This window comes from Poromitra crassiceps, assembly GCF_964638095.1.
Source record: "Poromitra crassiceps genome assembly, chromosome: 21".
In the NCBI taxonomy this organism is placed as follows: domain Eukaryota; kingdom Metazoa; phylum Chordata; class Actinopteri; order Beryciformes; family Melamphaidae; genus Poromitra; species Poromitra crassiceps.
In genome coordinates, this window is record NC_139638.1 from 13,384,331 (window position 1) to 13,400,307 (window position 15,977).

At 42.5% G+C, this 15,977-nt stretch overlaps 1 protein-coding gene across 1 annotated transcript in view; it reads right to left on the minus strand.

Moving 5' to 3' along the window:
* Window positions 1–15,977, minus strand: part of LOC310795516 (netrin-G2-like) — a gene marked incomplete at its 3' end in the record, with an annotated part of 86,466 nt that overhangs the window by 18,468 nt on the left and 52,021 nt on the right. The window contains exons 3-4 of the mRNA XM_083657580.1: window positions 11,344–11,516; window positions 9,237–9,266 (exon numbers count right to left, since the gene is read on the minus strand). Of these exons, the coding sequence (XP_083513706.1) occupies window positions 9,237–9,266; window positions 11,344–11,516 (203 nt within the window). The remainder of the gene's footprint in view (window positions 1–9,236; window positions 9,267–11,343; window positions 11,517–15,977) is intronic.

Below are 15,977 nucleotides of genomic sequence, written 5' to 3' on the forward strand. Positions count from 1 at the left end.
TTGATTCAGTTACTCGTCTAATATTTATATATATTATAATAAAGTGTATTTGACTATTAATTCTATGATCTGCCTCTGATCTTTTCATTTAAAGGAACACTCCACCGAATTTCAACCAGCTTTGTATCATTAGAACATATATCTGAAAACTAAACAGTTTTGCAGGCATTCATTTAGTTTTACAGTTATTGAGAGTTGATTTGAGTTAAGTTGTGCTGTTGTGACGTCATTCAGGCACACATTTTTTTTATTTGTTTATTTGTTTATTTAAAAGGATCCCCATTAGCTGCCGCCAAGACGACCACTAGTCTTCCTGGGGTCCAGACACATTACACATTACATACAAAATAGAGTAAAAAGCAGTAGTAAAATACCAAAGTAAAAAGATAAGAAATAGTAAAATGCAATGAGCGCAAAGGACAATTACAGCAAACAGAGTAAAAACAATACAAAGACAAGATAGAAAACAAAACAAAAAAAAGCTTGGCCAGCGAGTCATGTACATGTAGCTGCATAGTCCAGAAGTCAAACAGTCAGTATAATACTCTATACTTTAAAAACACCTAGAATGTAAAGTCAGTGTGTGTTTGATGGTGTATGTGAGTGCAAATAGGATCTTAGCCTCTGTTTAAAACCAACTCTCCCACAGATGGAGGAGATATTACCAGGTAGGCTATTCCAAGATGATATAGCCCTGTTTTCTTCATATAGTTAGCATTTGGTCTAGGCAAGGTCAACTGACCCCCACTTGCCCCTCTGGTTGAGTATGTGTGAATAGTTGACAAATGACATCACTGGTCCACACCTTAACTCAAATCAACTCTCAATAACTGTCAAACTAAATGAATGCCTGCAAAACTTTTTCGAGTTTTCTGAAATACTACTGATTTTGTAATGATACAAAGCTGGTTTGAAATCTGCGCAGTCTTCCTTTTAAGGTATTTAACCAATGCACAATTCTTGTCACAATACCACCTTTGTTAATCCACTAGACCGAGTGCCACACTTCCAACCTGCATCATAATACCACAGAAAAGAAGGACTAAAAGTGAGCCATAAAAATCACTCAGCATATACAGTAATGACTAGGCAAAAGCAGGAGAGTGGCATAGTCCACCCCTGAAGTAGAGAGAGACATGCTTTTGGAGAAAAGCGTAGCACGGGCGCAGGAGGAGAAAGGGTTCTAGTGGGATTTAATTCTAGGCCTGCAGGGGTTTTGGGGCTCTAGGAGGGGGTTACAACTACGACTCCATCAATGGAAAGAGGAGTTAACAAGCAACAGCCATACTACACTCTAATGATTAGTCCTCTAGCTCTCTATTCCACTAGCCTTCATTGCTAGTCAGTATGAGACAGCGGGCCGTATCTTGGTACAGGCGATATCCCCAATTTGCGCTTGCGCGCCTGTTTGCATGGCTTAACGATAGCAGTCCGCCTTGCACAAGTGTCCAGGTGTTATGCCGAGTTTTGCATCCCCGCCCGGCAGCAGCTAAATGCATCCCCACCTCACGGGAGCATATTGTAATGATTTTTACAGAAATGTAACTGTTTAACAGTGATATCATTGTCTGGGTAGACGTGAGCTCCCTGTTTTCAAAGTTAAAACAGCCCCAAAATATGGTGGGGATGCAATTCTCGGCGGGGATGCGGAAAAGTTCACGGCACCTGCCGCAGGCGCAAATTAGAGCCATGCCGAATCATCTGCGCCCCCAAAATGCCAGCACAAACGGGATTTGGGCGGTCTTAAGCACCAGAATTATTCACAGGTGTGGCCAGGCAATGCCAGGGCGTTACATCAATCAAACCAATCAGATCCCCGTCTCGCGATCGCTGTTTGCGTGAGGCACGCAATATGCTGTAATTCTCTCCATGCGTAATAGAGTGGACTCACTCGTGCCGAGGACAGAGAGAGCTTATTGACAGATCGTCTGTGGTGCCCACGACCCTCCGGGTTATGGGATAGGTGAAGGTGAACAAGTTTTCTTAATTCATTTCCCTCTTTGCGATGTGATAAAAGTTTCTCAGTGAGTTATAGTTGATTGCATCACTGAATTATGTGCGAATACCCAATTTTAGCAGCAGAATTTGATGTCCTGGCATGGCAAGGCTGTGCGTAATGACATATCCAAAAGGAATTTTACTCTGCACTGCGCTGCGCAGCAGAGATTATGGTGCGCTCAAGCACAGGGGGGCTATTTAGCGCATAAGAGGCGCTTTTCAAAGCTCTTAGCCCAAAGTAATTGCGCGCTGCTGACGATAGGATAATGAAACTGAAACACCTGCTTTGGCATGTGGCACGCCTATGTTCAGTACAATTATAACAGGCATGCGCTTGTGCCCGCCCACAATTTGCATTGCGCGCAGCATTAAACGAGCGCAAAAGGCTAAATTACCGCTTTTGCGAAGATAGGGCCAAGCAAGTCTCCTATCCCCTAGCTAGTCTGCTTTGGCCTACCTGGAGTTAGATCAAAAGGTCGAGGGGTTAGAGAGCTGAATTGTGAGTCTCCTGGTCCAGGAGTGGAGCTGCTGAAGGCCTCTGTGTACGAGATGGGAGAAGGGGACATGGTCTTATCATGATGTTCAGCCACACAGCAGAACCATCACTCTCCCACAAACAGACAGCACCAACCATCTGAGCTGCTTCATTACGTAATCTTCTGTCTGTCTGTCTGTCTGTCTGTCTGTCTGTCTGTGTGTGTGTCTGTCTGTCTGTCTGTCTGTCCCAATCACCATCAACGGCACAGTGGTGGAAAGGGTGGACAGCTTCAAGTACCTGGGAGTCAACATCCACCAGGACCTGACATGGGCCGGTCACACCGCCACTGTTGTCAAAAAGGCCCAACAGCGTCTACACGGACTCAGGCGCCTGAAGAAATTTGGGCTAAGGCCAGAAATCCTTAGGAACTTCTACAGAGGCACCATTGAAAGCCTGCTGACTGGCTGCTTCACCACCTGGTACGGGAACTGTATCACCATGGACCGCAGGGCGCTACGAAGAGTGAGACGCGCGGCCCAGCACGTAACAGGATGTGAGCTGCCAGAACTGCAGGAACTGTATAACCAGCGGTGCCTCAGGAGGTCCCTGAAGATCATCAAAGACACAAACCATCCCCACAACAGCCTGTTCTCCCTGTTACCCTCAGGGAGGAGATACAGGGTCCCAAAAGCACGCACAAATCGCTTGAGGGAGAGTTTCTTCCCGCAGGCCACGAGACTCCTTAACATACACAAATAGTGTAGTAGCTGTACTGTACCGTACTGTAGCTGCTACCATTATGTATGTCTAATGTTTAATTGTATGTTTAATTAGGTATATGCTATTTGCACCTGTACGTCAAATACGTCAAATTTAAAATGTTTAAGCACGTCTAAAGTATGCACATGACATGTGCGCCTATGTGCAGTGAATATGCCACTGTCTCTGACTTGTCTTATCACTCTACTGCCTTATTGCTTGTTGTGTCTCTTGTTGTTTTTGCACTCATATGCCCTGTTATATTTGTACTATGTTGTAAACGGAGTCCACAGCACAAGAATTTCACACGTGATACTTGTACCACGGAGTGAGAATAAAAATCTTGAATCTTGAATCTTGAATCTTGAATCTTGAATCTGTCTGTCTGACTGTCTGTCTGTCTGTCTGTCTGTCCGTCCGGACTCGCTAACTGTCACATGACTGTCAGACACATACATGCGAGAAACAAGAAAGCACACAGCAATCGCCCATCGCATTCATTCACTCTCTCATTCAAATGCATGGACACACACACACACACACGCATGCACGCACGCACGCACGCACACACACACACACACACACACACACGCACGCACACATGCACACACACACACACACACACACAATGAACACCTTTTTTGCCTTTCACACTGACAAATTTGCATATAATGAGATAATTTGTCACTTGCATTAATGTAGGCACACACAAAAATGATAAAAATTATCCTTAATGCCACCTGTCAGTCTTAGCATTCTCATCATTTATTACGAGAGTGCCAGACAGTGATTTAGCGTCACACTAATGAAGCCATTGTGATTCAGGACCAGTTAACGTTTGCCAGGAAAGCTAATGGCGCTGGACTGAGTGACAGCATGGATGTTATTAATATGTCACAAGATTGTCCAGACATGATCCATTCTCCTGGTTCTAGGCCAAGTTCAATGTTTCTGAAATGCAAGGATTTCAGAAGAACGGAGTGCGATGAGAATGACGCACACAGATAGATAGATAAATTAGATAGAGATAGATAGATAGATAGATAGATAGATAGATAGATAGATAGATAGATAGATAGATAGATAGATAGATGGACACCCCTGGGTATAGACTGTCATGAAATGGGCCATTTTCACGCTGCCATTTTGGAGAAATTGATAGTCAAAGTCTCAATTCTGACCTTGAAAAAGGTGTTTTATCTGACTTTCCAAGTACTGTAAAATCACAAAGCTCCATAATCACAGACCATGACTGACATATTTGTGTACACTATGGATAGATAGATAGATAGATAGATAGATAGATAGATAGATAGATAGATAGATAGATAGATAGATAGATAGATTTGGTTTCTCTCACCACCCCTCCCCCTCACAAGCCGTCTGTCCACTGGGCTAAGCGCTGTGTGGATCAGACTCTCTCGGCCATACATCACTAATCCTCATCTGAGCATGCTCAGTGGATTTCACTGGGGGAGGGAGACGACAAAGCAACAAACTACTATAACATGCTGTTCAAACCATTATACCCTACCCTAACCCTAACCCTATTACCATTATTATTATTATCATGCTGTTCAAATCATTATACCCTACCCTAACCCTAACCCTATTACAATTATTATTATTATCATGTGTGTGTGTGTTAGGGCATTCACAGACTAGTCGACTAGTCGACTAGTAAAACCACTAGTCGACACTGTGCTTAGTAGTCGACTAGTCGTTTTAGCAAAAAAAGTAATAATAATAATAATCTTTAAGAAAGAACATGAGGTATTTACACGACATACATGAACTATCATATCCCATATCCCATATATCCCCCACAAAGAACATCAAAACACAACAAAACAAAACAAGAAAACTGCATAAGATACACAATAATCCAAGAACAAACAAGACTATTGGACAAACAACCAAACAAAAACAATGCATTCAAAGTAAATACATAGATCTTACCCTGTTGGCAGCTTGGAAAGCATCCAATCCCCCAGCTGTAGTTCACTGGTGGAATGAACTCTCAAGCTACCATACGTTGGATAACATTTACTACAAGAGCAAAGGCAGATTCTTAGATATCCCCAAAATATGGCAACCACATACAGTTTGGCTTTAAGAACTTTTTACCCCAGTGTCATTAGGCTTATTATCAGGATAGGAGCTGAATGCATTGTTTTTGTTTGGTTGTTTGTCCAATAGTCTTGTTTGTTCTTGGATTATTGTGTATCTTATGCAGTTTTCTTGTTTTGTTTTGTTGTGTTTTGATGTTCCTTGTGGGGGATATGGGATATGGGATATGATAGTCCATGTATGTCATGTAAATACCTCATGTTCTTTCTTAAAGATAAATATATATATATATATATATATATATATATATATATATATTTTTTTTTTATAAAAAAAAACGACTAGTCGACTACCTTTAGCGACGACTAGTCGACTAGTAAAATTCACTAGTTGTGAATGCCCTAGTGTGTGTGTGTGTGTGTACAGTATGTGTGTGTGTGTGTGTGTGTGTGTGTGTGCGTGCGTGTGTGCGTGTGTAGTATGTGTGTGTGTGTACAGTATGTGTGTGTGTGTGTGTGTGTGTGTGTGTGTGTGTGTGTGTGTGTGTGTGTACAGTACGTGCGTGTGCGTGCGCGCGCATGCGCGGGTGAGCGCACGCGCGGGTGAGCGCACGCACATGTACAAACATGGCGGCCGCTCTGTGGAATGGGACCTAAGACCTGGGATCCCCGGGAGGAAGAGTAGAGGATGAAGGTGATTTATGGGTTCACTGCGCTGCACCATATGCCAACCATACATTTAGAGCACACACACAAACCACACAAGCATGTGTGTGTGTGTGCGCAGCGTGCGCACACACACACACACACACACACACACAAACACGCGTGCGCACAGTCGCACACACACACACACACACACACACAAACACAAGCTCACAGATAACAAGGGCTTGCTCACATCAGGGTCAGGTTCACCAAATGTACTTCTCTGAACCTGAGATAAAAAAAGACATACCGCTGTAAATTGATATATATATATACAGTATATATCTATATATATAGATATATATATGTGTGTATATATGTGTGTGTTTTTCTATATATGTGCGATGCGATTAAGGGCCGACCATAAACCATATTTTGGGTTTCGACTGCTCCACAGCGCCATCGCCGGACGTATCGGTTCTGGAGCGTGTACTGCACTGTTTACAATTGTGCATTTATTTTCTGTTCAAGATATATTTTGTAGACATAGTTACCTCCTGTCTACATTGCACTTCTATTGAATTGAAAATCAATCTAAAATTGAAGATCACAAAGTACATTTATTTGAATTCATTTGATTCCCAATCACGACACACTGTTAGAATTATTAATATCTAATTAAAAAATGCTTTGAAATGCAAAATAATGGCATTTTAAACATGCAATACAAAGATGTGATTAATCGCGATTAAGAAAATGTATCGTTTGACAGCCCTAATTGATATATATATATATATATATACATATACATACACACTATCTATAATACTACTGAGTCATTGGTATGTTAGTGTGTTCTTGTTTTACATTGTAGTCAATTATGGCTATCAAATTTAATTTAATTTTAATTACCGGTATTCAAGTAGGACTATGAAAAAAAAAGGTCCACTTGAGATAGAGTTTGCGGCCTTCGCAGCAGGCTATAAAAGACTAAAGCCCACCACATGCGGTATACAGATGGGTAGGCCCTGCAGGCTGCCGTCCTGCATCTAGTGGACACGGGCTTGATAAAGAACTGTGGCTGTGTTTATACAACACTAAAGCTTCCGTCAGCCGCTCCCAAATCACAGGTAATCAGTGAATTCTTTGACTTCCTTCCTGATGTCAGCCAAACAACAAAAGTGCTGCGCTGTTCACCAAACGCTCTTAATGCATTCCCTTCAGAAAGAGTCTGATGACATCACAGCGGTGCCCAAAACTCCTCCCCCCTCCTAAGTGCTTTTCTGGTGGAACATGAGCGGTCCGCCGCCTGTCAAGACGGCAGGTTTAAATTTAGCACGAGGCCGAGCGGGTTCTGAGGACCACTTTACATTCAAGCGGCTGACAGAAGGCGCTCACGTCCACTCTGGGTTGCTTACAGTCAGTCAGTCAGAACAAATAAAGTCCGACTGTCCACAGCTCAACGCCCACACTCTCAAGCAGGGACAACCCACAGCTGACATTAACGTCCCAGAGATATACGGCCAGGCCAACAGCCAGTGTACATCTTATGACCTCCGATGACTTGCTAGATGAATTATGCATGATGTACACACAGTCACAAACACACTGTGTCAATGTCTAGGAGCACACACGCACGCGCACACACACACACACACACACATGCACACACACACGCACACACGCGCGCGCACACACGTACACACGCATGCACGCACACACGCACACACACACGCACGCACACACACACACACACACACACACACACGCACACACACAGTGGTGGAGGGTATTACAGCTGTGAACCAATCAGCTTCTGAGATGGTAGTGGAGGGTATTACAGCTGTAGACCAATCAGCTTCTGAGATGGTAGTGGAGGGTATTACAGCTGTGGACCAATCAGCTTCTGAGATGGTAGTGACGGGTATTCGAGCTGGAGCAACTGAGGTGAAGATGCAGTTGATGTTGTGACTGGTAAGCAACACAGGTACAGAAAGCCACTCTGTGGGAGCCTAAAATAGCAAAACTACAACTTAAAACTACAACAAACCATACTCCTATTTGATAAATACTAATATCCCTAATAACCACTCAGCTGTATCTAATTGCGAGAGTAGACGTTTGCAGTGCAATCCAATTGCTCAGTCTAGCCGGGCATCAGCCTCATACTGTTGGCCATGTGGAGGAGAGCCCAGTGCTGTCAGGGTTGATGTTTCTGTCTAACAGCTCGGAGGCTGAGAGCCTCTCCACAGAGAGAAGCCCTAATCAAATTCCCTTTTATTCCTGCCTCCCCAAGCTCCTCACCCCAAATCACACTGCATTACAACACACTAACATATTCCCACATCCTTCTCTCTCTCTCTCCCTCTCTCTCAAATCACACTGCATTACAACACAAGAGGGCGGCTGTGGCTCAGGAGGTAGAGCAGGTCGTCCACTAATCAGAAGGTTGGTGGTTCGATCCCCGGCTCCTCCAGTCCGCATGTCGAAGTGTCCTTGGGCAAGACACTGAACCCCAAATTGCTCCTGATGGCTGTGCCAGCACCCTGCGTGGCAGCTGGCCGCCCTCGGTGTGTGAATGGGTGAATGTAGGCACATTGTAAAGCGCTTTGGATAAAAGCGCTATATAAATGCAGTCCATTTACCATTTACCATTTACAACACACTAACATATTCCCACATCCTTCTCTCTCTCTCTCCCTCTCCAAATCACACTGCATTACAACACACTAACATATTCCCACATCCTTCTCTCTCTCTCTCCCTCTCTCTCATTTCTCCATCCACCACCCACTCTTACCCATCCCTCTGGGTTCCTCTCATCCTCCCTTTCTTCCATCCATCTCCAGCACTGTCTTTAGTCTAAATCAGAAAGGCAGGAGTGTGGAAGAGTTCCTCCTGTGCAGGTTAGTGTCGTTGTGATGAAAGGACGTGCGGCGACAGAGCGGCCTATTAATAATGAAGCAGACAGGGCCCAAGCTGCAATAGTGAGAGTGGAGATGCAGGGAGGGAGAGACGAGTGACTAGAGAGCTACTGGAACATCACAGGAGATGCAGGGAGGGAGAGACGAGTGACTAGGGAACATCACAGGAGATGCAGGGAGGGAGAGACGAGTGACTAGGGAACATCACAGGAGAGAGGGGGTGGAGGACACGTTTACAAAGCATGGGATGGGCTTAAAACTTACAATTTCAAATGAACGAAAAAAAACAAGAGGCAGAGATCAGACAGGAAGAGAGAGTGGGACACCACCGCCTCTGCTTTGCTTTGCATTATTACTTACTAGAGCCGGAGGGGGAACCAGCAATTGCGCCTGAAAGAGAGTAAGAAAAGGAAGAGGAGATGAGAACGTGTTTATTTATACGCTGCCTCATTGATCAGACTCAGGTGGTAGAGAGAGCTTAAGCACTCTTCGCCAAAATAAAGGCTTCTGGACGGCCTCTCAGTGCCCTGAACTAATGACTAGTTCAGACCTCCTCGCTCTATCCAGTTGATCTGAACCTCAGCAGCTCCTCACAGTCTGAGGCACAGTGTCTGCCTTTTCAGACAGTGCTATCACTTTGTTACGCATGAATGAGACTTTTTTGCGCTTTGCTTACATATTGTATTTTCACACACTTGAGTTCGTGTCGCTCAGCGTGCATAATAGCATCTGTAAAGCCTGCATAGCCTTTGTCTGAGCCGTGGCCATATTGTGTCGCATTTCAATCAGCACGTTATAAACAACATGATTAATCAGCACGTTATAAACAACATGATTAATCAGCACGTTATAAACAACATGATTTTAAAATTTCAAGGCCTGATTTGATGCGTGACTCTGAGGGTGTTGCTGGAACTTCAGATCTAGGTTTGGAACAATGGGACAGTAGAAAGACAGACAGAAGAGTCACATGTCTCAGCTATGAAGCATGTGACTCTGCAGTGTGCTCTCATGTGAATGTGTCTACAGTTAGGCCATGTTCACATTACAGGCAAATCTGATTTTAGTGTTCTGTTGTTATTGTGAAGTGTACTGAGACACCTCGGTGTGATTTTGCACTCTAAATAAACTTTGATTGATTGATTGATTGATTTGCTGATAAAGTCATTAATCATCATTATCTTGATTGGTTTCCCAAATCTGATTTGGGAGTGTGTCCACACTGCCACAAATCTGATTCTCAAGTCGGATCTGTGTGTCCAGACCTAAACAGCCTATCTGCATGGGTTGCTCTGGTAACGACGTGGGCGTCAGTAAATACGTACGTTGGTGACGTGGTTTTCATGCGCAGAAGCATTTGATGACGAGTTGCGAGTGACGTTCAAATCAGATTTGGTGGATCTGCGCGTCCGCACTCAAGTCACATCAGTCGAAAGCACATTTGAAGCAGATTGGAAACTACCTCCATATGTGGTTTGGGACAAGTGACACAAATCAGACTTGGAGCATCCAGACTCATAAAACCAATCTGGATAAAGTCATTAATAGGTCACTAAATTTCACAAATCAGATTTGGCCTCCTAGTCTGAACATGGCCTTACAGTCTGCGTGTTGTTTGAAAGAAGACAAGTACGGAGCTGGAGGCTGTCCTAGATTATTATTTAATCACAGTTAGCTTGCTGGCTACATTCTCCAAGAGGATCTCCCCACACACTCCCCCCCCCCCCCACCCCGCTCCGTTACACAGCTCTGATCTGAGGTCAGCCCTTCCCTCCTCTTCTCTCTTCCCCTCGCTTCAACTCATCACATCACTCGCTGGATCCCGTTTGTCATGAAGGACCTCAGAATGCTTTCAAGGGTGCATTACCGTTACAGAGGATATCACTTTAAATAACCACATCATTACCGTTACAGAGGATATCACTTTAAATAACCACATTTTATTTTTTCCCATTACATCATCGATGCAGCAGCAGCTTGAGTACAGATTTTAAATGTACTGCTCCATCCGAAACGTATTTTCAGGTCGATCTCTGCAAATTGTTATTTTTCTTAGCTAACTAAACTAAATTTAATGTTGTGATACATATAAGATTACGATTTAAATACATTGCATTGATCCCAGGAGGGAATTGGGGTCATTACAGCACAATAGGACATACTGACTATTAAATAAACTGCATCTTCATCGTACAAAGAGCTCCTATTTCTTGCTAGTGTAAAGTGACCATTAACAGAGTCAGAGCATGTATGCAGATTTAATATTGAGCATTATTAAAATGTATTCTATTGAATTCCCACATAACGTTAAAGTGATAATCTTATCCACAGAAAATATAGCAATTTGACTGACATCCTAGCCGGGGTAGAGACAGGGACTCAGCAGTATCTTTTTGATCTAAATGTAGAAGACAGTTTGGTGAGTGGATGGCACATGAGGACAGATACACCTGTCTTGGGTACATACAGGTGTTGGGGGATCCATTGGGGGTTGGCAGGTAGGAGCCAGCCTTCCAAGACTTGGCTTTGAAGCCCTTCTTACAGCGCTGGCAGTCCTGGCCTGTGGTGTTGTGTTCACACTGGCACTGTAGGTTCCCTTCCAGCAGGAGGCACTGGGCGGCATGGAGGTTACACTTACACCTTGGAAGAGGAGAGAAGAGAGAAGAGATAGACAACACACAGTTAAGACAAGAGGTTAGTGAGTGAGAGAGAGAGAGCAAGAGAGAGAGCATGGTGGCTCAGGGAGAGGTTGTAACACTAAATCTTAACAGCTTCATACACTCATGGTATAAGTGTTGTGTTAATGTAGCTGATACGTTTTGGAGACTTGCAGGTGGGACAGAGTGCGTGAGCGTGTGCACAACTTGTAAATTGTAAACAATAGGCAAGTGCGAGTATTGCTGATTGGAAGTCACACCCTGACACAAAACACATGCCTCTTGAGTGTGAGCTCGATTAATAAATTAGATGTACAAACACAATATCAAACACAGATTTTGTTAGTATAAAAAAAGGTGAGAAGACAGTGATTTATTATCGGAGATATGGAGAAAAACAAATCCTAAAAATGTAAGAATAACTTTCCATAGGAAGGGTGTGTGTGTGGGTGTGTGTGTGTGTGTGTGTGTGTGTGTGTGTGTGTGTGCGTGTGTGTGTGTGTGTGTGTGTGTGCACCTGGAAAATTAAACACAGGCAAGCAGAAATGAGTTGAAACATAGAAACAGAAGTTATAGAATGCCCTTGAAAATAATGTATATGTAGTTAAAATATGACAATGGCAGTATTATGATAAATCTTTAATTACTATGTTACTGTAACTCTCACATGTATTTACAGTAACAATGTCAGTGGACTTTTCAGAATTTCATAGATGGATACTGTAATGCTGTATGTGTGGAGCCAAGTGCAGAGACGACAGAGGCAGAAGCAGTTTTAATGGTTTTTACTGAGACTGAAACGTTCAACAAAACAAACAACAAAAGCACAACTGCGGAAACAAGGCCAGTTGTCTCATCTATCAAACCTTGCGTAGAATCCCTATTAAGGATTCCTAGGACTGTGTTGAAAAGAATGACTAACCTATCAGTGACGGCGCACACACCTGAACGCGATTCCCCGTTACCAGCAGCTGCCTCAGTGATTACGCACGGGATCTGCCCCATATCCCGTCCCCTGCATACTCAAATCCAACCAATGGTCAATGCAAATCACAACATGAAGTTACAACGCATATAAACGAGCGTGATTATCAATTCAAAAGAAAAAGAGTGGCAACATGTTGCTGGCTACAGTAAATGCATGACTAGCGCAACAGAGGGAAAAAAGGAAATGAAACTTGTCCGATTCAGAGATGGAGGGGAAAAAAGTGGGATTTGGTGCGAGAATGTTATGTGTATTATAACATTGCACCTGAAACATGTATTACTCACTGTATTCACTTCAGTCAGCAGCGCCGAGGCACACCACTGCGCGCTGTGTGCCTTTCCCTCATCTCGCCGCTGTGCCAAATGCGCCTGTCACCATGGATTCTCTACTTAATTCTAACTGATTTCTGCCATTAAAAATGATCTGTAATCTCTGTCATCTGCTTGCTAATTATGTGTGTCAATTATGTTCTTATCACCATTCAATCAAAGAGTACAACTTGAAGTGTAAATGTCACATTTTGGCACTCACATCCCATCGTAATTGTGTCCATAGCACCAACATGTTATGATAGCCTATTGTAGCCTAGATTTTTTCTTTTCATTCCATTGACATTATTATGCAGTTTTGAAGATAAAGCAAGGTACAATAAAAACAATATAGCCTATGAGGGGTCATCCCTATGTTCCCCGGGTCCTATGTTCCCCGCTTTTCCCAAATAGGGTCCTATGTTCCCCGCTATGTTCCCTGGGAGAGGTTAGGTTTTGGGTTAGGGTCTGGGGGAGGTTAGGTTTAGGCGTGGGGGGTGGGAGAGGTTAGGTTTTGGGTTAGGGTCTGGGGGAGGTTAGGTTTAGGGTTAGTGAAAAACGGGGAATATAGAACCCGGGGAACATAGAACCCGGGGAACAAATACATGATCCCGCCTATGATGTGTATGTTTATCTTGCCTTTTATTGGGCCTATATGATTTTATTTCATTTATATATTTGTATCGTATGTAATTTTTAATATTTGTTCTTATTGTAGATCATAATTAGGTCTACAACTTTCACCTAATCATTTTCACTTTGATAGGCTATGGCGTATCAGCATGTGTTGTCTATTGGGCTGTTTTTGCCAATGAACTATGCATATAGAAATAAATAAATAAATACCGTAAATGACCATTAACAGCCCATTCATGACCACGTTTAAATAATTAATCACAGACATTCAAATTCCAGTGTTGGCTGGTAGATTATGATTTTTCCAATGTTCTAAACATTTCCAATGACTTTCCAAACTCATTCACTGCAAACAACCATTCTCCGCTTGTCACAACAGAGGGAAACCACGCACTTCAGTTGGACGGCGGTCTGGCATTTCGGCTTTGGAAATAATTTGTGTGGGATAAGGTACTTATGTGCACTTCTCTTCTCTCTTCACCACTAAGCAACTGGGGGCGCTGGACTTAAAGATGGGTCAGGGTTCGTGTAGGTTATTTGCGTAAATTGTCTCTTTACTTTTGAACATATATATATTTTAACATCACTACGTCTGTGTGGGATACCTTTGCAACATGATGCTGTCATGTCATGTGTATATTATAATATTGCACCTGAAACATGTAGCCTATTAATCAAGGCCTATTCACTTCAGTCAGCAGTGTGCCTCTCCCCCCCTCCTCTCGCTGCCAAATGCTCACAGACAGGCAACCTGTCTGTGATTAACCATGGATTCTGTCGTTACCGATTTCTGCCATTCAAAATTCTCTCTGTCTGCACTCACTAATTATGTGTGTCAATTAGGCTATGTTCTTATCACCATTCAATCAAAGAGTATAAAATTTGAAGTGTGAATGTACATTTTTGGCACCTCACTCGCATCGCGTCCGACACCTCTGACATGTTTTTTCGATAGCCTATAGATTGTAGATTGACATGATTATTTTGAAGATAAAGCAGCATCTTCCTATACGTCCGAGAAGACAGGAAAGGTAGGACAAAGCAATACAGTCTATTAATGGTTCGTTTCTCTTATGCCTCTTATTGGTCCTATATATATTTATATCATAAGCATTTTATCTTTTAATATTTCATCTTATTGTAGATCATAATTACGGCCTACATCTTTCACCTAATGATTTTCACTTTGATATGCCATGGCATATCAGCATGTGTTGTCTATTTGACAAATTTTAAGAATGGCTTTAAATCTGTTTTTGCAAATGAAATATTCATATAGAAATAAATAAATAAATAAATACCGTAAATGACCATTAACAGCCACATGGCCATCCCACATGCATTGAAATAATTAATCACAGAGATTGTGTTGGCTGGTAGACTATGATTGTTCAAATATTCTAAACATTTCCAATGACTTGAGGAAAAACAGACTTTATTGATACAGGAGCGATCATTCCAAAAAAAAAATTACAACGAAATACAGGCCCATTATGATAGGTTAGGCCTACTTTTCCAAATGCATTCACTGCAAATAAGTTACCAACCATTATCTCCGCTTGTCACAAGGGAGACGCGCACTTCAATTGGATTTAATTTGTGTGGGATAATGTAGGCCTATTCCTACACACAGGGAAGGTGCGTATGTGTGCACTTCTCAGTCTTCGCCACTAAGCAACTGGGGGCGCTGGACTTAAAGATGGGTCAGAGTTTGCGCAGATTATTTGCATAAGTTGTCTTGTTTACTTTTAAACTGGTGAAACACGGATTGGATCGAGTAGATAGTCACTGGACAGGTTAGTCATGGTTTTAGTAGGGATTCTACGCCAAGATTGATAGATGAGACCCCAGGCCTATACGGTGTCGGACGGCCGACAAACTAAACTAAAGGAGAAAAGTCCACAGGCAGCTTGCTCAGCAACAGACAGTTTTAGGCTCAGCAGTGAACCTGACACTCACAGTTATATAGTCTCAAAACAGGTGTGCGTGATCACTGCTGATTACCAGGAGAGGGAGAGTCTCACATGCAGGTGAAGGTAATCAGGCATTTAGAGACAGGTCACACTGGCCTGGGTGTTACAGATACTTTATAGTAAGGTTCTCAAATCCATCTTTCCCACAGAAGTCAATGGAACAATTTCTGGAAGAAAAATCTACCATTTCTATGTTGATTATATTATATTAGTTACACTCTGGTCCAGTGACTTTCCATTCCATTATCAAACATGTAATCTACACCATAACTGAGAACAACAGTAAAACTGAATCTAAAAATTGTGAATATGTTCCGATGAGTTTTATAATCTGGATAAAAGGATATAATCTTGAACTTAATTCAAATATGATTTGAAGAAATTTACTTTACAACAAAGTATATAATTTGTCATTTTTTAATTTAAGTTATTCAACATTGCTTATTAATTTGCAATTAGTTAATTAGTAGTATTAATCATTATTACATGAATTCACTATTAAGAGGAATGCATTTTCATACAGACTATAAACTACATGT